This window comes from Mobula hypostoma, chromosome 16 (genome assembly GCF_963921235.1).
Source record: "Mobula hypostoma chromosome 16, sMobHyp1.1, whole genome shotgun sequence".
Taxonomy (NCBI): Eukaryota; Metazoa; Chordata; class Chondrichthyes; order Myliobatiformes; family Myliobatidae; genus Mobula; species Mobula hypostoma.
In genome coordinates, this window is record NC_086112.1 from 54,803,612 (window position 1) to 54,825,597 (window position 21,986).

The following is a 21,986-nucleotide window of genomic DNA, read 5'->3' on the forward strand; positions in this document are numbered from 1 at the left end:
TTGTACTAAACCGCACATACATGGAATACTTGTCATGATTACTGTTCATTTCAAAGACATATTTGACAAACAAGCAATGTAAAAATATATTTTGTACATGGGATATTTACGTTGAAATAGGAATTAAATTAGTAAACTTAATGTCAGTGTGTTCTACTGACAACAAGAACTTTTGAGTATATGGGTGGAGCAATAAAGCACAAGATCACAGGAAAAGCAGAATCAATTGTCCAAGCTGTTTCCTATAATATTTGAGATTTGTTTGACATGAAATTAAATTGTAAAAGAGTAAAAAGAAAACTTAATACAGGATATGTCCATTCCCACCCACAATCTGATCATTCAAAGTTCAAAGTAAATTTATTATCAAAGAACATATCTGTCATCATATGCTAACTACCTCGAGATTCATTTTCTTGTAGGCATTTACAGTAGAGCAAGAAATGGAATAGTCAGTGAAAAACTACACACAAAGACTAACAAATAGCCAAGTATGCATCATTACAGTCAAAAGTAAACTTTTAAGACGGTGATCTAGCAAAATCAGAAGAAGAACAGATAGATTTTTTCAGAGCCAGCTGTTCCCACCTTCTTCAAAAAAGGAAACAACTTCCCATTCTCCTGAGTGAGGATACTGGACATATTTATTCCCAGTACACTAAGTATTACACTACTACCATCACTATACTAGGGTGTCTCTGAAGTTTTCATGTGCTTACCTCTGTCCAGCAGAACAAAATTCAGCTTAATTTAATGAGGTGGATTTTAAGATGTGTTTTTACACTATTTTCTCTATTTAATCTTTTTATGAATGAGAAATATCCAAGTGTTAGTGTCTGGGAGGTTAGTGGGCATGTCTATCATTTGTAAGGAGAGATGAAACAAAGGCCACAGATGGATTGTGAGCCGCAGAATGTTGGACAAGGAGATGAGAACATTTTAGATTGCAAGGCTACAGAAGAATGGCATACAATGAATGTAACACAAGGAAGTGTTTAAAAATTTGAGAAATTGGTTGCCGATCCACATCCGAGGTTGAGAAAATCTATGAGTTCCAGCAGGTGGGGTATGATGAATCTTGAATAAGTTTCAACATCAGACAGATAGGGATGAGCTGTGTTTACAGACGCGAACGCAAATATTGTTAGATCACTTCGGTCTCATTGAGGTTGTGCATTTCTAAGATGTTCCTCATGGCAAGTAATAGAATCTGCTTGGTCTTACCAGTCTCTGTAGTGGTAAGACTTTTTCTGTCAGTTTTCGGTTCTTTGTTTTCCAACGCTCATTTCATGGTGTAATAAGGATTCCCTCATTACCCGTCTGCTATTGGGTTTTCTGTCCAGCTTACTGATCTTAAACTTATTGTTCCTTCACCATTCTGCCCTGAGGATGCCACCTTTATCTATGTCTTTAGGTTTTAGGCCATTAGGTCCTCTTTTTGCCTGTAACTTTAGCTCTTCTCTAAAGGCCTTGATGCTTTAATTACCACATCACTCTATCTTCTTTCCCCCACTCTCTCATTATCTTTCTTCCACATGTCAATGGTTTCTGGTTCCCTTGGTGTCACTTCTCCCATCAGCTCTAGCACTTGATTGCTAAACTTTTCCAAATTTGTTGATAAAGCCATGCATTGGCAGTCACAAGTTTTTATTTAATGCCTGCACATATTGCTTTTACTGAATTTCATTTCACTTTTGCCCCCAAATTAACATCCTGTTCTCTGATATCTTCTAGCACGGTGGCAAATGACTTGATGCTTCTGACACATGGATCCCCATCAGCACTGTCAGCGGTCTAGGTTTTGGTGCCAGCATGCCCCTCACCACTGCCAGGTTCTCTCATTCCTCTCCCTTCCACCATTGTTCCCTTTGCAGTTTGTTGTGCCTTGCCCTCAATGGTTTTGCAAATTCAGCCATTTCACTTTGAAGTGCTCATCTTCAGTGCTATTTTCTACAATTTATCTGAAGACCTATATTTATTTTTTTTTAAATCAACATGAGATTGTAGCAGGACTTAAAGAAGCATTTGACAATTCTGTTAGAGTGAACAGAAGAAACACTGTTAACATTTCAAAGGCAGTGTTCAGCAGTGGTTTGTTGTATTGAGACAGTCCCAGAGTGAGCAGCGATGGAGCGAGAGAGTAGCTTGGCATGAGGGAAATGAAAGTCCAGGCCCAATACATGTACTGAGACAAAAATAATGAAGGGACACCAGCGAGGACAAGAATGCTGGTGCCAAGGGGAGAGCAGGTTCAAAGATGTGACAGAAGAATTTGGAAGGGGATTAACTTGGCATCATAACTTTGTTTGAAAGAAATAAGTAAAATGTCACTGGAACCGGTGCAAATAAATGTTCAAAACCTTGATGAATGGCAGACAAAGGCTTAATAAGATGGCATACTGAACTGAGCAGCCAAGCCATCAAGCGTTGGATAATCTCAACATAACTAAATATGAATAAACAGGCATTAAGCAAAACAAATGATATAAGCAGGTGTAACATAGGCATCACTTTGGGACTGAGTGCAGCGAGGACGAAAGATAAGCCTGCATTTAAATGGTGCCTTTCATGCCTTTTTTAAAGAGATGCCTAATGAAATAATTTTTGAGGAGCATTGCAAGAAATGCAACAAGCAGGCTGCCATAAATAGAAGTATGATAATTATCAACTAATCTGAGTAATGTTAAGTAAAGACATTAACTAGTGATCTGACAAGGTTCCATGGATCCTTTGCACCTACCAATCAAGCAAGTGGAATTGTGATTTAAAACCTCACCCAAACGATGGCATTAACAGTTTTAGAAGTAATGGCGTGTCAGCTTCAAATTTCGGATTGTATCTGCAGTCTGGGATTTGAACTGAAAACTTTCTGGAGCTAAAGTGGCACAGCTGATTTGCAAGGGAGAAAGTGTGGAAAAGACTTAAAATCTTGTACAGTATTTTGCTTTTGATTTATTTTAAATAAAATTGTTTTATTTTTAAATATGACCACCAAAGTAGCCCCATAATGAGTCCTCTGAAGTGGTGAAGAGCTTCGGACTTCGTTATAAAGAAGCGGATCTGATGGATCTGATTGGATTGAGTGCAGATCCTGATAGAAATGTGTGTGGTTTGGCCTGGATCAGGCTGTGCCATGCTATCCTCTCACTAGTTCAGGTAATGAAGATTTGCTGAGTATATCCTGGGTTCTTTGTGCGATGTGATCGCAGTACAGCAGGTTCTTTGGAAGTGCTTTTGGATTGGGCCACTTCTGTAGAAAAAAATACAAGTACTTGTGCTGAATTTTTCTTCTGCTTTTAAACTTGTGGACCACCAGTACCGCATTGCATTAATACATGCATATTGTGTGTGTCTACCCACTGTATTAACATAGTAAAAATTTTAAACTAACCAAGTAGCAATTGGAACCAAATATTCGCTTTTGTCAATGGGAATGACATACCCTTCAGACTAAATCTGTTTGCACTTAACTAACCAAAGAAATATTCAGTTCATTTGGAGTAACTGGTATTGAGTTAATTTTACCAGTAGCACAATTCCTGAAATAGTCTGGAGTTGTGTTCCCTGTGAAAGTCATAATTGCATCTATTCCACTTCGTGCTCCATATGGATTTCATCCAAAGCTTCTCTCAGAATAGCTGAAGGAAAGGATCTGTAAACTAATCACTTCTGCAGTCATTCTCAGGAAAATATAATTTATTAATATAGTGACTTTTTAAATACAATTTCTACACTTGTTATCTAACATAGGGCTTTAGTGTGCAGTGTTTGCAGTAAAATGGATAGAATTATAGACTGTGAAAGCAGAATCCTATGTAGCAAGACTCGTGAGAATCTTGTATATTTAATTACTCTGAATTAGTGATACTTGACCCGGCCTAGGCCATATGAAAAATCAGAAAAGTACAGCTGCTGTGTTCACTCCAACCTATGGCATTCGAACCTCATTTCCCCCATTACTGCAATCTTATAACATAGTGACTACAATTGTGAAAAAAAACCTCAATCTTTTTTAATTGTTTCTGCAAGTTTCCAATATTAACTACCTGGGTCAACAGTTCCTTAAATCGGAGCAGACTCGATGGGCCAAATGGCCTAATTCTCGTATATTTTAGGGTCTGTGAAATTAGGACACTGCTTGTGAGATAACAGGTGCATTTTAGAGCGTGGTCAATTGGCAGTGCTCATGTGTGAATGCTATTGACATATTTGCTTACCCAAAGACAAACTAAATAGCATTTTATGTTGAGGTATCTTACTCTTATTAAACCAATTCCAATACCAAAATTAACTATGCATCTAGATTCTAAACTTGTCATGACATCGCATTATATTCTGTCGTTGTTGTGGCTCTCCCTCGAGGTCGAGGATGATCTTCATTCTGTTGATCTACTTATGGGCTCTCAAGTGACTTATGAGTCCAATCTTGGCTTTGAAAGTTCTTCCACATTCAGGACGGGTAGTTCCAGATGGCAGCTCGGGCTTTGGTTGTTGCTGCCTCTCTTTCCATTTTCTTCTCTTTTCTTTTAATTCTGCACATCTGTTGGCTTTGAAAGTTGCCGTTCCTTCTCGGATGATGGCTTGTCAGAGTTTCCTGTCCTTGGCATTGGTTTCCCAATTGTTGATGTCGATGTTACATTTCTTCATGTTGGCTTTAAGAAGTCTTTGAATCTTTTCTGTTCTCTGCCTTCTTTAAGCTGGGAGTAGAAGATTTGTTTCGGCAGACATTCGTCTTTCATCCGAACAACATGACCGCTCCATCTTAGTTGGTTCTTGATGACGTAGGCTTCAATGCTTGTTGTTTTTGCTTCATTTAGCACGCTGACGTTGGTTCTTCCAAATTCCCAGCTGCTATTTAAGATGTTTCGAAGCAAGCGTTGATGGAACTTTTCAAGTGCCTTCAGATGTCGTCGGTATGTTGTCGAGGTTGCTGATGCATACAGGAGCATTGGGATTACCACTGCTCTGTACACTAACATTTTGGTGTCTGTTCAGATGTCACAATCATGAAAGACTCTTGTTCGGAGGCGTCCAAAAGCTGTTCCAGCGCATATATTCTGTAGTTAAAAGTGAAGATGAAGGTATTTCTATACATCTTTCGCCATTATAGCATGGGCCTATTGCAATAGTAGTCATCTGAAATGCATAGCACAAGCAGTACGTGTTTGGAATTTTGCTGCTATTTCGAATTGTGAGGCTCCTCATAAAATGCCAAGCTCAGGTTGACATTGCACGCACCATTTGTATCTGGCCAATACATGTGTGTATTTGAAATTCGCAGTTCACTGAAGGTAAATTGAAATCACTGCTCAGCAATCCTTGTCCTGGTATCCTTGGAAGCAGACCTTCAGTGTAAAAGGTCCATGAGTAACCATTGGCAAGCAAGTTTTTACCCCAAGTTGGGGAAAAGATCTAACAGCATAAAATAATAACAAACATAAATTTATGTTATTCATTAATTTGTTCAATAAATTTGTTTGTGAAAGTAAATGTGTGTTTCCTTGAAGCTGATGTTGTGATCAGCACTTCATGACAACGCCAATCTTGCATGAATAGTTGTAATTTGGAAGTTGATTTAGTACTTTTAGAGCCAGTACTTTAAAAAATGTTAGAAATAATAGGAAATCTTGTTGTGCTATAAAAAGAATAAAATGTTTGGTATAAATCAAGATAAGCTGTAACGCCTTTAAACTTGTACCACATATGTCAATGAACCAGTTTCTTCAGTTTGTCAATGTAGGGTTCATTATGCGTGTAAAGTGGATTTTGTCTGAAGTAGAATTAAATAATGTGACTTTGTGCAACTGAAAATAAGTTGTAGCACATGAGTATGATTGCATTTCAAATAAATAATTGTATGAAAACTTGTTATTGTGTGCACATCTGGATACAATTGGATCTTTGACCCAGACAGTTGTACTGGCCTGTACAAGGCAGCACACTTGATCCAATTCTAGAAGGCCGTTGTACTGCTTTTAGCATGGAATCCTTGTATCACATCAGCATTTGACATATAGTGTGAAGTTGCTGCAATAATGTCATGGTTCGGGGCTGGATTTGTTTAAAGTCTCTGTTCCCTTTACTGAGAGTTACTGCTTTGCATTTTCCTGATGCCCTCATTCCTACTGCCACCAAAACAGATTAATTGAGGAATAATCTACAAGTGTGTGTGGGACTATGCATTCAAAGGTGCCCAAATAATAGGGGTAACTAACCAGATCTAATTTGCTGAGCATAAACTGCTCAGGGTGAATGACAATATATACAAGTACAATTCATTTCTTTTGCGTGCAGTTTGAAAATTTGTATCAGTCATGTAAAAGGTCCAAATGCAAGAGGAACTGATTCCGCAACCTATAGACTCACTTTCAGGGACCCTACATTTCATGTTCTCAGTACTATTTACTTTATAATTTCTTTTCTAGTTGCACAGTTTGTCTTTTGCACATTGGTAGTTTGTCATTCTTTATCAATTGCTGATGTGATACAAGGATTTTTTGTGAAGTGTTTTTCATTGATTCCACTCTATTTCTTCTGCTTTGAATGCCTGCAAGAAAATACATCTCAGGGTGGTGTATAGTGCTGTATATGTACGTTGATAATTTACTTTGAACTTCAAAATGACTTCATAGTAAGCATTTGAGTTAGTGTTCATATATGTTTTAGTGAATCTGGAATTATTGAGAAATTGGGAAAAATCTAAAATACTAAACTTGGAGAGAATCATTATCACCACCCCAAGTAATGTTTCAGTTTCTGCCATGACCCTTTAACAGTATGATGGCAATTATTTTGTGACCATATGATCTTACCATATTCTTGCCATATGATCTTGTATTTTAAAAAATAAGTCACTAGGCAGGGTGTAGAAACAATGACTTTTTTTTTGTTACGTTTGATTTCCAGATAGATTAAAATTAGTTCTTAAAAATTAGCTGGGCTGTTTGGAGGATTCCTCTTTTTAGATCTCTATATGTAAACCAACTTTAGACCCTGCCAAGGAACACTAGACTGTCACATTTCCTTCCCCGCCATACCTCTATCCTCAAATGCTATGAATTCCATTACCAAAATGATAAGAAATAGGAGCAGAATTGAATCTGATCCGCCATTTTATCATGGCTGATCTATTATTCCTCTCAACCCTATTCTCCTGCCTTCTCCCTGAAAATTTTGCCTACTTTAAATATACCCAACGACTTGGCTTCCACAGCTGTCTGTGGCAATGAATACCACAGATTTATCAGCTGCTGGCTAAAGAAATTCCTCCTTACCTTTGTTCTATAGGGACATGTTTGTATTCTGAGACGGTGCCACTGTTCAAAACTCCCTCACAATAGGAAACACACCTTTCACATTCATTCTGTCTCAGCCTTTCAATATCTGCTGGGTTTCACTGAGATACCCCCTCCCACAAATTCTTCTAAACTCCAGCAAGTACAGGCCCAGAGCTAACAAATGCTCCTCATATGTTAGCTCTTAACCCCCGAGATCATTCTTGTGAACCTTCTCTGGTCCCCCTTCAAAGCCAGCAGATTCTTTCTTAGTTAAAGGGTCCAAAACTGAACTATGCAGAAAACAGTCTGCACCTTTATTCCTTCTAACAACGTGCATGCCTGTACACTTTGCTACACTGTATTCCATCTGCCGCTCTTTTGCACATCCTCCTCATGTGTCTTAAGTGCTTCTGCAGACACCCTGCTTCCTCAGTACCATTTCCCCTCCACCTTCTTTCCCACAAGCTTGGCCACAAAGTCTTCAATTCCATCACCCAAATCATTGACGCTTCAAGTCAAAGATTACTGCAGGTTATACATTCAGATACAAAAAGACCACTCTTCCATATGGCCTTTCAGTCCCTCTTTCCTGCTCTGGCATTTAGTAAGATTATGACTGATCTACCTGGGTACCACTTTCCTGTTCTAATCCATAGTCTTTAATTCTTCACAGATTAGTGAATAATTTCTTCTGATCTCCTCCTTGAAAGACTTGCTCCTTGAGACCATGACCCTAGGTTTCAAGGCAGCTCACTCAAATGAACATCCTTCCAATATCTCCCTTCTTAAGACCTGTAAGGATCTTGAACATTTAAATGGGGTACTGTCTCATTTCTCCAAACTACACTGTAGGCAGAGTCTGCTTAATTGCTCCTCATGGACAATCCCTCCCACCCCAGAAATATTGCAGTGTAGGAAGACCAGCCCTTTGTGCAATATTCCAGGCATTATTTACCAGGCCTGTTTTTATTGCAGCAGGACAGTTGCTCACGTATTGCAAAAAAGGGTAAGATGCAATTTGCTGTAAAATGTTTCCTATTACCTGTATGTTAACTGCCAGTGATCCTTGCGCAAGGGTACCCTTGCCTCTCTCAACACTGGACTGTGATTCAAATGCTGCTATCCATGTTGCTTGTGAGATTTATGGAAAGTTAGCAATGTACTCTCCCGACAGAGTTCAAGTGCACCAACTCCTTGATACCATGAGGCTGAGAATCAGAGCAGGGCATGGTTGGCTTGGATGTTTGTTCTCCTGTCTGCTCTCCTCAAAAGCCTTTTCATTCAGGCCCACCCAGTCCAGCCCAGTCAAACCAGCGGTTATCCAATTACTGATTCAACTGTTGTCCAGCATTGTCCAGTCACAAGAAATATGCTGCCACCTGAGTGAGTAGTTCCCGATAACAGCCAGCCAGGATTGTCTGCTCTTTGATGGAACCACAGCGTTCACTGAAAACTGAACATTAGGCTGCTGACTTGCCATGTGATCACAAAGGCCAAGAAACTGACCATCTGGAAAGGGGGATGGAAAGCTGTGAAATGCTCGGCCCAACCATTATGCCCACCAGTTTAAGGTGGGATTCATGTTTTAGCTGGGAATTTTTTTAAAAGAAAAACACTAGGGTAATAAAGATTTATTATTCGTATTTTATTTGGAGTCACAGCTCGGAATAGGCCCTTCCGGCCCTTCAAGCAGCACCACCAACAGCCGCCCTCAATCCCGATTTAACCCAAATCTAATCATGGGACAATATACAATGACCAATTAACCTACCCAAGAGGTCTTTACACTAAACCAGAGAAAACCCACAGGGAGAACATACAGAGCTGCCTTACAGAGGATGCTGGGATTGATCTCCAAGCACCAACACTAAAGCTGTAATAGTGTCACGCAGACCACTATGCTGCAGTGGTACGCCAATGTAACGTATCTGATTAAAATATTAAAATCACCATTCAATTTGCAACAGGCATCCATCATCTCCTATACTTTGAAACTAAACTTTTGCAGAAGTCTGAAGCGTATCTGGCTTTTTAAGACACAGCGATTTTGAGACTTATGAAATCTAACTATTATATTTACAGTTAAGAGATTAATGCCACTGCAGTATGTGGATTTTAGAAAGAAAAGCACATTTGTACATATTCCCCTCCACCACCACCTTTCCCTGAATCAATGTAACATTCTAGCAGAATATGCATTGGCTTTTTTAACATGTCACTTGAATGAACAGAGGAAGCTCTGTTTCAGTTCAAAAAGACAGTGTTCAACGGCAGGTGGGGGAGCTGGGGCATATTCCGAAAAGGCATTTCATTGGTGTCTGCCCAGCCTCTGCTACGGTGTGCTGTACTTGGCTAAGTTTACTCTGGAATACTGGAATTTTTCCTTATAGGGCACAGCATGAGTAAGAGCAGGCAGGGCTTCAGATGACAGTTTTCAGCCTGGTTAGAGTTTGCTGAAAGTATTTTGAAGCTCTGAATCATAGATTACAAAAGAAGTGTGCTTCTCGGGGCTTGCAGGGAGAGGGGACAGAAAAGCGTGAATGTAAGCTTAACCAACGTTTCAGAAGCTGGATCTTGTTTCCTCACAGTTCCCTGTCTGCAGTTGTAAGTAATGGAATTCTCCTTTCCTGTTTGGCAGTATAGGCCAAACCATCATAGTTAATAAGTCTGAGCAGCAGCCATTCTTTTATGCTGTAACGTTTGCTTCAAAACAGCTTGATAATTAGCTTGACTGAATAACTTTTGTTCCAGAATTTCTTAGGATTGTTCTGTCTTCCTGCCGGTTGCTTGATTAGACAGTTCCTCACTTGCTGTGGAATTTCGGACCCTGTCAGAAACGGGTCTGACTGCATATTTTTAGTGAATGTGCTCAGAGCTGAGCACAACCTGATTGGGACTGTACTTATCCAGTAAGAAGCTGTTGCTTAAACACAAGGGGACTGAGCACGCTTTTAAAACTTCAAGTTAGTAAAATGTGATCTTTTCTCTCTTTTTAGTAGCAAATCTGGAGCAGAGAAGGGAGAACTGTTAGCAACAACTTTTGTTTTAGTTGGAATTGTTCATATATTTACTTGCGGCGTTTCTAACTCTTAACCCTGCTGGAATTTTTTACCGTGTGGTTCACTGCAGTGAATTTGGTCACCTGATTAAGGCATAACAGTTCAACTCAAAAGCTCTAGCTGCATCAAGTTCTACTTTAACAGAATGCCACAAATAAGTGCTAATTAAGGAATCTGCAGTGCTGGATCTTTATCAGCCAAAAGTGCCATTTTAATAAAGCTGCAAAGTCTCTGAAATACACGTCTTGTAATACGGTTACAAACTCTTCGTGATTGCATGCTAACTCTTTCTGTTCTGTGAGGCATTGTGTTAACTGTTTTGATAAAGGTTGCTGAGTCGAAATGACATTTTTTTTTAAAAAAACTTATTTCCTACCGCTTTCTATGCAAAATAGCTGTGTTGCATGTATAGACAATAAAAATATCCATAATTATATTTTTCATTTTCGTCTACAGAAAAACGAGGCGATTCTTTAAACGGAGAAGATGAGAAGGATCCGCAGTCTCAATATTCTGTGGAAACTCCTTATGGTTTTCAAATTGACTTGGATTTTCTAAAATATGTGGATGACATACAAAGGGGAAACACTATAAAGAAACTGAATATTCAGAGAAAGTCCAAAGTGGGTAAAGGTCCTGCAAATCCTAGAAGCATTGGAGATCAGGTCAGTGAATGCACATCAACAGAATCCCTGTCATCCTCCAACAGTGAAGACAACAAATTGTCACCGTCGCTTTTTATTGGTACAAGAAGCCAGCATACCCCTCAAATAAGAAGTGGTGGAATTGAGACATCCCCAGCACTTTTAAGCATTCAAGAAAAGAAACTTGTGCCTCCGCCTTCACCAAGGCCAGCAGCACATAATTTCCATGTTGAAAAAACTCTGATGGAAACTCGCAGAAGGCTGGAGCAAGAGAGACTGATCATGCAGTCTACCATTGGAGATACACGGCGCCCTAGGTTTGCAAGTTTTGGAGGCACGGGGTCGACCAACTCTTTGGTTTCATTTACAGGATCTGCAGGGTTAAACCAAGCCTCGCCAAATTCCCAGCAAATTCAGAATGGTTTCCAGGCAAATGGTGAATACAATCCTTATTTTGCTTCGTCGATGGGCAGTTCCATTCGTCACAGCCCTTTGAGCTCGGGCATCACAACGCCTGTCACAAATGTCACCCCAATGCATCTGCAGCACATCAGAGAGCAAATGGTCATTGCACTGCGACGACTCAAGGAGCTGGAGGAGCAAGTGAAAACGATTCCGATTCTACAGGTAAAAATTTCAGTGTTACAAGAAGAAAGGAGGCAATTAACAGCTCAGCTGAAAAACCAAAAAACTGTGAATCAGACTGCTGCTTGTGGGTTTCGAAAGCGATCCTACAGCGCAGGAAATGCAGATCACTTTGAGCAGTTGCTGCAGGCTAAACAGGTTGGAGAGCTGCACATCGACTCGGAGGATGAAATGGAAAATTTTGAACAGAGTTCTTTGAGGATGGAAGAGTTCAGGCAGCTGACAGCAGAGATGCAGGCGCTCGAGAAAAAGATTCAGGACGGTGGTGATGAAAAACCGAACACAGGGCCATTGGTAAAGGCAAAAGAGTACAGGTCGGTAGCTGTGGGAGCCGATGTGGACATGAATGGGTTTGTGGTGTATCATCAAACTGAAAGGTGTCTCAAAGATGTGGCAGTGAGCATGGCTGTTGACCAGACTGATGCCAGTGTTGGGGTTACTGAGACACTTCTCGGTATCACCACGGAGGCTGATATGGAAATTGAACTGCAGCAGCAGACGATTGATGCACTGAAAGAGAAAATTTACAGGCTTGAGGTGCAGTTAAAGGAAGCCACTCATGAGGTGGAAATGAGTAAACTGAAGTTAGAGCTGCAGGTTGCTGGCTCGAGGAAAAGGACAGATAAGTATGTAATGGTACAACCTCAGGTCACGACTGCATCAGTACAAGCGACAGTGCAAATGAAAAACCAAATAGTAGGTGACCACGTGAGCTATTGTGATGCTTGTGTGGGCACTCAACAGCAAACACACAACTCTGGAGTCACCTGTAGGCCTGATTGTCGAGATATCGCTGTGGGTTTGGATATACCAATGAACTGCTGGGTTGTACACGAGAAGGTGGAATTGCAGGATATGGCCGTGGGTCACCGCGTTGTAATGTGTGATAAGGCGATGGATTGCGGGCTGAAAAGTTTCTGCGATGTGGCTGTAAATACAGAAGGAGCAGTGGAGGATCGAAACCTCGCCAAGAAGGAAGTGAGGGAATTTAAATCAGTAGGATCTGGTGATTGCTCAGTGGATGTTATAATTTGCCAACCAAAAGAGCTGATGAATTCCAGCACAAACACAGAACAAGTTAATGCCGTTGATTCCGCAGTAATGGCAGTACCACAGACAACAAACCAACAGACACATATAGATGTGAATAGGTTGAACCAATTCACCAATACTGAGCTGGTAACACTTACAGACTCTGCCACCAATACCATTGTGAGCAATTGCAATAAGGAGACCAACACGACAGCCACCGAAACGCGAACTGTCGCTGTGGGAGATGGTAGAGTGAAGGATGTCAATGCAACTGTTAAAACCCGCTCCGTTGGTGTGGGCACGACATCCACTTGTGACATTGATCTGGAGAAGTCGTCATCTGTAAAAACCAAAGATTTTGGAGTTGGTCAGTTAAGCATAAATGAAAACTTCCTTGTTGGTTTGAAAACTAGAAACATTGCTTGTGGCACGATCAATCAGCCACTTGTGCCTGCTAACACCAAGAGCATCGGCGTTGGTGATGGGTCTGTGCTTCCTGCGAAGTACCAAGAGATGGAGCGAAATCCTGGGGCAGAATCTGCATTGAACCACTATGTTGAGCGTGTACAAAACTTGCTTCAAGAGCAGCAGATGCTTCTTGCTGAAAATTACACTGAACTAGCTGATGCCTTTGGACAGCCCCATTCTCATATTGGGTCCCTGAACTCCCAGCTTCTCAATACACTGACTTCTTTAAATTCAGTCATGAAATATGGGAGCAATGAGGAAATAAGAAGCACTATTAATGTCAGCCCTTGTACAGATTCTGCCGGTGCGACTGCAGGTTAGTTACAAGCTTGAAATATTTGTGACAATGTATCATTGGAACTAGGAGAAGTGCTTTATTGGTTTCACCGCTCCAGCTAATTTTAAATATTTAAGTTTAACTCAAACCTGTTGCCATTCAGTTCAGTTCAAAAATTTAATAATTGATTGATGCTCAATGGAATTCTCTGCATCACCCTGTATTTTTTTTTTCTGTTCAGATATGAAATAACTTCTAATGTCAAGGTAGTGACTATGCCCTAAAGCCTTTTGACAAAACATGATATTTTTTTCTTTGTCCTGAATTGTGTTGCATTTGCATAATAACAAAAGTAATGTGTTCTTTGATCCTGATTCTTCATTCAGTACAGTCCTGGCCAATCCAATATCAATCCTGTTCTGTGTATCCCTTCATGGGCAGGAATCTATCTACTATGTCCTTAAGTGCATTCAGCAATCTCGCCACCACCATCTTCTCTGGTAGAGAATTTCACAGTTTCACAGTCCTCTTAGTGAAGGGATTCTTCCTCATCTCAGTCCTAAATGTCTTCCTCCAAATGCGTTGTAAATCTCTCCAACAACTACCCCACCACACTCCTTCCCCTGCCCTGTCTGTCCAGCCCTGTCAGAATTTTGCTTTTCAGTTTGGTCCTGTCTCTTCAGAGCCCGACGGGAGATGTGTTTTGTTGACCAAATGTTTCCATATGACACAGTCCATCCATCTATGAATCAGTCTGTTAAACCTTCACTGCACTCCCTCAGTGACAGTTTATATCCTTTCTCGGGTAAGGAGACAAAATTGGCATGTAGAGGATGACGTTTGTGGTCTCAGGGTCCTGTATAATTGTAGCAAGATATCCAGGCTCCTGCACACACAATTCCTGCTATGAAGGCAACATTTCATTTGCCATTTTAATTGTTTGCTGCACCATTGTGCATGCTTTCCATGTCTGGTTGCTCTTTACATCAATATTTCCTAATTTATCATTATCTGCCTTTACATTTTCTTTCTTAACATTTTTCCCCATTAGACTGCATGTGCCATGTTTTATGCACACCTGTCTACGTCACCTTTGAGCCTCGATGTCCTCCTTACTACAAGCAATGTCACCCAGTTTTGTTGGGGGCAAATTTGGGACAAGATTTACTGAGTTCCATCATTCAAATCACTTGTGTCCAATGTGGCTAGTTGGTGCTGAGGCATTGATTCCTGCAGTATCCCACTAGTCACTGCATCCCTAACAGAGTCCTACTTGCTCTTTCTCTCTCTTTCCTGTCTGTTGATTAATTTTTAATCCATGCATGTCTATTGTCTTCCATTGCTGCTACTTTGATTTTGTGTATTAACCTCTTGAGTGGGAATTTATATGTCACCAACCTTCTGAAAACCCAAATAGACTATCTTCATTTGCTCTTCTCTATCCTACCTATTACATACTCAAAAAAAACCCTGGATTTATTGAACACAATTTCCCTTTTATAAATCTATGTTGGTTTTTATTTAATCCCATTACAAATATCTAAGCCTGATATCACATTTCTTGATGTACTTCAGTGTTCACTTTACTGTTTTTAGCTAGCCAGCCTCCAGTTCCCTCCTCCTGCACCCCTTTGTGTTAATAGTGGGGTTTCATCTGCAGCCAGTTTGAATGAAGTGTTTTGATGCTGTCTTCATAAGACACAAATGCTCCTGCCATTAAGTTGGATGTTTTCTTCTCTTGAAATTCAAAGCAAATTTGCAGATGCTGGGAATATGAAATAAAAATAGAACATGCTAGCAGCCCTCAGTCAGGCAGCATTTTTATGGAAAGAGAAACCTTTGAAATCTAGAGGTACCTAAATCAGTTCTTGCATTGACTATTCATTATATGCAACCAAGCAGATCGTGGACAGGAGAAGCATTTTGTTTTGTTTTTGCCTTTCACCAAAAGTAAAGTGAATATCAGTCCCATCTGTAAAAGAAGAAAATACGTTGCTAATATGCAGCCAATGCAAATTAAATAAAGGGATTTGCCTTTAAAAGAAAATGATTTAGTTTATCCAGACACTTTACAATGAACCCAAGGATGCCAGTTGGCTGGCTCAGTGGTAGTAGTTCTTAATTTTCAGAGCTTGCGAAGGGACTTGGGTGCTAATGTGTCTGATGTCTTTCCCTTTGTTTCTCTAGGCCAACCTAAATTGAGGCATTCAGTGGATAGAATTATTTTCCTACTTTAGTACAGGTTGACCTTCACTAATCCGATTACCTGTAATCCAGTTCCTTCAATAATCCAGCACTGATTATGCTTAATGTGATCCTTCTGTAATTCGGCATTTTCACTAATCCGGCACTCCTCAGGTCCCAATGGTGCCGGATTAGTGAAGGTCGACCTGTATTTGAAATAGAGAATCAAACACTGAGTGTGATTAATTTCCATGCTATTAAAGTGATTTAGTAATCATATTTTTTATCATTTAAACATGGTCTGGTTTAAATTGGATTTTTCTCATTTCTGTGCGCGTTCCAATTTGGAAATCTACTACTTTTTAATTTTAATTCACCAAGCCATCTTAAGCAGATACTTGTAGAGCCCAGTTGATGCAGTTTACAAAGCAATTTAATTGCCTCAGTACAGTGCCCATGTTGTGTTGGTTTATGCTGACTTGCACTCTTTGAGAAGATGCATTACAGGATTTGACTGGGTAAATATATTCTGTGACTTGAAGGAATGTCCCAGTGCTTAGCAAATTCTTAGCTGACTACATCACATGACAATTGAAGTCTCACAGTTGGTCATTACAATAAAATGACATAAATAAAGCTTCGGGAAAATAATCCTTCCATCGACTTACCAGATTTTGCTTCAAATTAGATTCAAAGCTGAAGTAGCTCTGTGAATCAAATAATTTTTTTTGCCACTTTTAATGGCTAATTTTGCACAATTCGGTTCTCAGCATGATGTTGAGGGTGGCTGAAGTGAATTAGGGGTTGGGAATTCTGGGGCAGGGTGCAGCCCATGTAGGGATTGGGCGGGTCACCTGTGGTTCTGATCATCTGTAGCATGCAGCGAGCAGTGGAACATGACTGGGTTCATCGTAGTCCTCAGTTGGCTTTTCATATATTTTAAAATAACTTCTCAATGTTTACATGTTGGGATTGTATTTTTAGGTTGTGGCATAGACTGACACACTACAGGATGAGGCCACTTGGTATATTTTTTCGCAGTTTGGAAAAGCCATTCAATCAGTCATATTCCCTAACTTTCTCAATGGCCCTGGAAGTTTCCCATTTCATGCAATTTCTTTTTGGCAGTTGATGAATCTGTTTCCATTACCATTTGGAAAATTATTGTTCAAGCATTAATTTTCCTGCATGTAGCCAATATTTCTTTGCTTAATATCTTAAATCTGTGCTCTGGTGACCAGCCATTCTGCCCTGGGAAATGGACTTCCTATTTACACAATCAAAATTCTTCATGATTTTGAACACCTCAAATCTCCATCGAACTTGCTGTACTTTGCGAGCAAGCACAGTTCCTGTTCTCTCCCCATGTCGCTAACAACCATGGGAGTTGTCAGTTCCTGGAAATAACTGAGAAAATCTCTTCTGTACCCTACCTAATAAGGTCATCATGTTTCCCATTTGCGAATGGAAAGCAAGTATACATAACAACTGTTGTCAATATGATGCCTCACTGTTGAAGCACACACCATGTGTCTGCTGATTAGCAATGGGGCAAATCGTCCATGTGCTTTGAATACCTGATGTACAGTTTCAGAAGCCCAGCTTAAATTGATTGTTCTATATTCTGCTCTTCAACTCTCTGATCTTCCTCTTGCTTCTGTCTTTGTATTTCTCTATCTTGGTGGCTAAGATATTGGAAGGTGAGCATAGATCATGGAAATATATTGCCATGGAAACAGACCTTCATGGTCACCTTACCCATGCTCACCATGAAATCCTTGCCTCTGTTAGGCTTGTATCTCTCTATACCTTTTCATCTACGTAACTTTCCAAATTCCTTTAAAAAGTAGTAATTGTATCTGCCTCCACCAGTTCCTCTGACTGCTCATTCCAAATACCCTTTTTGTGGAAATCTTGCCCCTCAAATCTTGAAATTCCCCTTCCCTCCCTTACTGTAAACCTTTAGCCTCCAGCTGTAGACCTCCATGCCCTGGGAAACAGATTTTGACTCTCACAATCTTGTAAACCTCTTTGAGGTTTACCCTATGTTCCATTGAGGGTAAACCCAGAATATCCTATCTGTCTTGATGACAACAATCCTCTATTCCACACAATATCCTGGTGAATCTCTTCTTGCCATCCCATCTTTCCGGTGGTGTGATGATCAGAACTGTAGACAATTGGCAGTCATTATAACTAACAAGCAAAGGTAAATGATTTACAGTGCCCTGACAAAGTATTCAGCCCCAACATTTTATTCACATAAATGAGTATTACAACTAGGGTTTTTGATTTTAACTGAGAATTTTTATTTGTGAATGACATGCTCCTTTTTTCACAGTATAGCCCCAAACAAAAACCACAGGGAAAATTGTAAAGCATGGAAAAACTAAAAATTCAAAACCTGAAATGTCAGCAGATCAAAAGTATTCATCCCCCTTTGCTCAGTATGTAGTTGAACCACCTCTGACAGCTATTACAGCCAGTAGTCTTTTTGGATAAGTCTCTATTAGCTTTGCACAGTGTGATGGAGCAAGATTTGCCCATTCTTCCCTGCAAAATTTCTCAAGCTCTGCCAGTTTAGTTGGGGAGCTGTGTTGGACAGCACTCTTGAGGCTTTGTCAGAGATTTTCAATCAAGTTAGGGTCGGGCTCTGACTGGGCCACTCAAGGACATCACTTTTCTCTGGCAGTGTGCTTTGGGTCATTGTCCTGCTGAAAGATGAACTTCCTTTCTGGTTTAACTTTCTGGCAGAAGCTACCAGGTCTTTATCCAGGATCCCTCTGTATTTAGTCCCATCAATCCTGGCCAGATTTCCAGTCCCTGCTGCTGAAAAGCATCCCTAAAGCATGATACTACCTCCACCATACTTTAGAGTAGGGATGGTGTTACCTGTCTGATTTACGCCAAATGTACCACGAAAGAAAAATACATCCTTGCCCATGAAGACTTTGCAAAGTGCCACATGGAAGACACTAAAGATATGAATAAAGGTCTTGTGGTCAGACAAGAGTAAAGTGGAACTTCTTGGCCTCAACACTGAGCGGTATGTGTGGCATAAATCTAATAGGCGTTGAATACTTTTGATCTGCTGTCATTTCAGTTGTTGAATTATTAGTTTTTCATGCTTTACAAACTTCCCTGTTTTTTGGGGGCTTTGCTCTCGGGGCGGGGGGGGAGGATGGGGAAGAAAAGAGCACGTGATTTCACAAATAAAAATTCTCACTCAAATTGATCAAAGTTCCTGGTTGTAATTCTCATTTACAAAGGGTTGGGGGCTGAATATTTTTTTCAAGGCACTGTATAATAGAGCATACATTAGACAATTAATTACAGTGGCTTTCTCTACCTGCTTTGTCAAACAAAGCATTCTATCAACAGAAAATAATTGATAATTTACTACAATTCAGAGCAGAACCAACCAGCGTTACGTGTTACATCCTTGAATTTCCTGTCTTTGCCACTCGTGCATTCTCCTTTGCACTGTCCGAACTGCATTTCTTGCCACACCCACTGAGCGCCGGTCCCCCCTCCAAATTGAAATACAGGCAGGCAACAAAGTCAACCTGGCAACAGATGGGAACCTTGTTATATGCTACTGTCTTCAGCCAAGCTGCATGTACAGATGGACATCTGATCCACACGTACAGCTTGTATGGAGGGAAAATATTTGAGCTCACAGTTGTGTGTAGCTGGGCTTGTCTTTTAATACCAGTGATTGCCCATTACGTTGGCAGTCCACCTGTGAATGTTTTCCACTGTTAGAGATTTTTTTGCCAACTAGGGTCTTTTTGAGGAAACTTAAGATGACCAAGGCACTACTGAAAGTCATCTGGGAGCAATGCCGTAAGATCAAAGATGTATAACTGAAAGGCCAAATGTTCTTACAGTAGTGTATCGACACCTGTCAAAATATTCCATTTGGGGCCTATTGATTGACTTTGAGTCAATTGATGTCTCATTGAGTGACAGCAACATTGAGCACAGAATCAGGCCTAAAGCCAACCATGTCTCTTCTGACCAAGTACAGTGCCTATAAAAAGTATTCACCCCTTCCCCCTTGAAGCTTTTCATGTTTTATTGTTTTACTACATTGAATCACAATGGATTTAATTTGGCTTTTTAATCACACTGATCCACAGAAAGACTCTTTCGTGTCAAAGTGAAAACAGATCTCTACAAATTGTTCTAAATTAAACAAATATAAAACACCAAATAATCGATTGCATAAGTATTCACCCTCATCAAGTCAGTATTTAGTAGATGCACCTCTAGCAGCTGATGGGCCTCTGTCAGCTTTGCACATCTGGACACTGCATTTTTTTCCCCATTCTTCTTTGCAAAGCTGCTCAAACTCTGTCAGATTGCATGGGGATCGTGAGTGAACTTCCCTTTTCAAATCAAGCCACAAATTCTCAATTGGATTGAGGTCTGGACTCTGACTTGGCCACTCCAGGACATAACTTTGTTTGTAAACCTTTCCTGTTTCGCTTTGGCTTTATGCTTGGGGTTGTTTTCCTGCTGGAAAAAAAATCGCAGAAAACAAATTCCAAGTTGCAGTGTTCTTGCACTCTGAATCAGGTTTTCCTGCAGGATCTCCCTTTATTTTGCTGCATTCATTTTACCTCCTACCTTCACAAGTCTTCCAGGGCCTGCTGCAGTGAAGCATCTCCACAGTGTGATGCAGCCACCACCATGCTTCACGGTAGGGATGGCATGTTTTTGATGATGTGCAGTGCTAAACATAGTGTTTAGTCTGATGGCCAAAAAGCTCAATTTTGGTTTCATCAGACCACAGAAACTTCCAGCTGACTTCAGAGCCTGGCAAACTCTAGCCGAGATTTCATGTGAGTATTTTCAGCAGTGGCTTCTCTTTGCCACTGTCCCATAAAGCTGTAACTGGGGAAGCACCCACCCGAACAACAGTTGTTGTATGCGCAGTCTGTCCCATATCAGCCACTGAAGCTTGTAACTCCTCCAGAGTTGTCATAGGTCTCTTGGTGGTCTCCTTCACTAGTCCCCTTCTTGCACGGTCACTCAGTTTTTGAGGACATCCTGCTCTAAGCAGATCTACAGCTGTGCCATATTCTTTCCATTCTCCAAGGGATATTCAGTGACTTGGATATTTTCTTGTATCCATCTCCTGACTTGTGCTTTTTAATAAGCTTTTCGCAGAGTTGCTTGGAGTGTTCTTTTGTCTTCATGGTGTAGGTTTTGCCAGGATACTGACTCACCAGCAGTTGGACCTTCCAGTAAAAATAAATACAATCAATTGAAACACCTTGACTGCACACAGTGATCTCCATTTAACTAATTATGTGACTTCTAAAAACAATTGGCTACACCAGTGATAAATTGCTGTGTAATATTAAAGGGGGTGAATTCTTGTGCAATCAATTATTTTGTTTTATATTTGTAATTAATTTAGATCACTTTGTGGAGATCTGATTTCACTTTAACACGAAAGAGTCTTTTTCTGTTAATCAGTATTTTAAAAAAGGCTAAACTGTGATTCAATGCAAAACAATAAAGCATGAAAACTTCCAGGGTGGTGGTGTGGGTGAATACTTTTTGCTTTATCTATCCATGCTAATCCATTTACCAACACTTGGTCCTTAGTCCTTTCTGTCTTGGCGATTCAAGTGTTCATGCAGATACTTGTTAAATGTGGGAGTACCTGTCTCTACTTTCCGAGATTGCAGCCACCCTTATGAAGGTTAGACATCCATTCGTACTCGAGCCCATGGATCATATTTAAAGAAAAGTGTACATACGTACTTTCACATCTTGTCATTTTTCACTCTCGCACCATCCCACCTCATTCAACATTAAAAAATGTGTCACTTAACCCTGCCCTGTTGTGACTGAGATCAAAGTCCCCAGAGAGACACCAAAACTGGTGGTTATAGAAGTCTTTATTCATCACAACAAGCTGGCATTCGCATAAAGACGCTCTTGTTGGAGTCTCACAAACCCAAAAGTACATCACATATTTATACCCTTAAGAGCAGGTAATTCAATACAATTTCCTTGTTTACTTCAATACTTTAGATTGACAAATGGCTCCTTTGAGTTACATATTTACAGTGGAAGCTTATTGTAATTGATAAGACACCTTTGAAGGTTCAAATGCCTTTGCTGGAATAAACTATAGGTAATACAAATGCCCAACTATTAAGAGTTAAGTCATAGTATCAGTCCAGTATGCAAGCTTCCTTGAACTTGTTTCAATGGTGCAAATTACTTAAACCCATTACTCAAACCCTGGATTAATGCAGGCCAATTAACACAACCCCATCATCTTAGCATTAGGCTGATACAAATGCACTTATCCTATGATCACCATTTTGCAAACCGTATCTCTTACAGTTTTGTTCATATGCAAAGTTGCTGCTTTTAA

The 21,986-nt window shown here is 40.2% G+C and overlaps 1 protein-coding gene across 6 annotated transcripts in view; it reads left to right on the forward strand.

Moving 5' to 3' along the window:
• The window catches only part of kank1a (KN motif and ankyrin repeat domains 1a), a 274,650-nt gene that overhangs the window by 217,821 nt on the left and 34,843 nt on the right, over nt 1–21,986 (forward strand). For all 6 annotated transcript variants that reach the window (XM_063068970.1, XM_063068969.1, XM_063068968.1 and 3 more), the window contains one exon: nt 10,793–13,441. In XM_063068970.1, the coding sequence (XP_062925040.1) occupies nt 10,793–13,441 (2,649 nt within the window). The remainder of the gene's footprint in view (nt 1–10,792; nt 13,442–21,986) is intronic.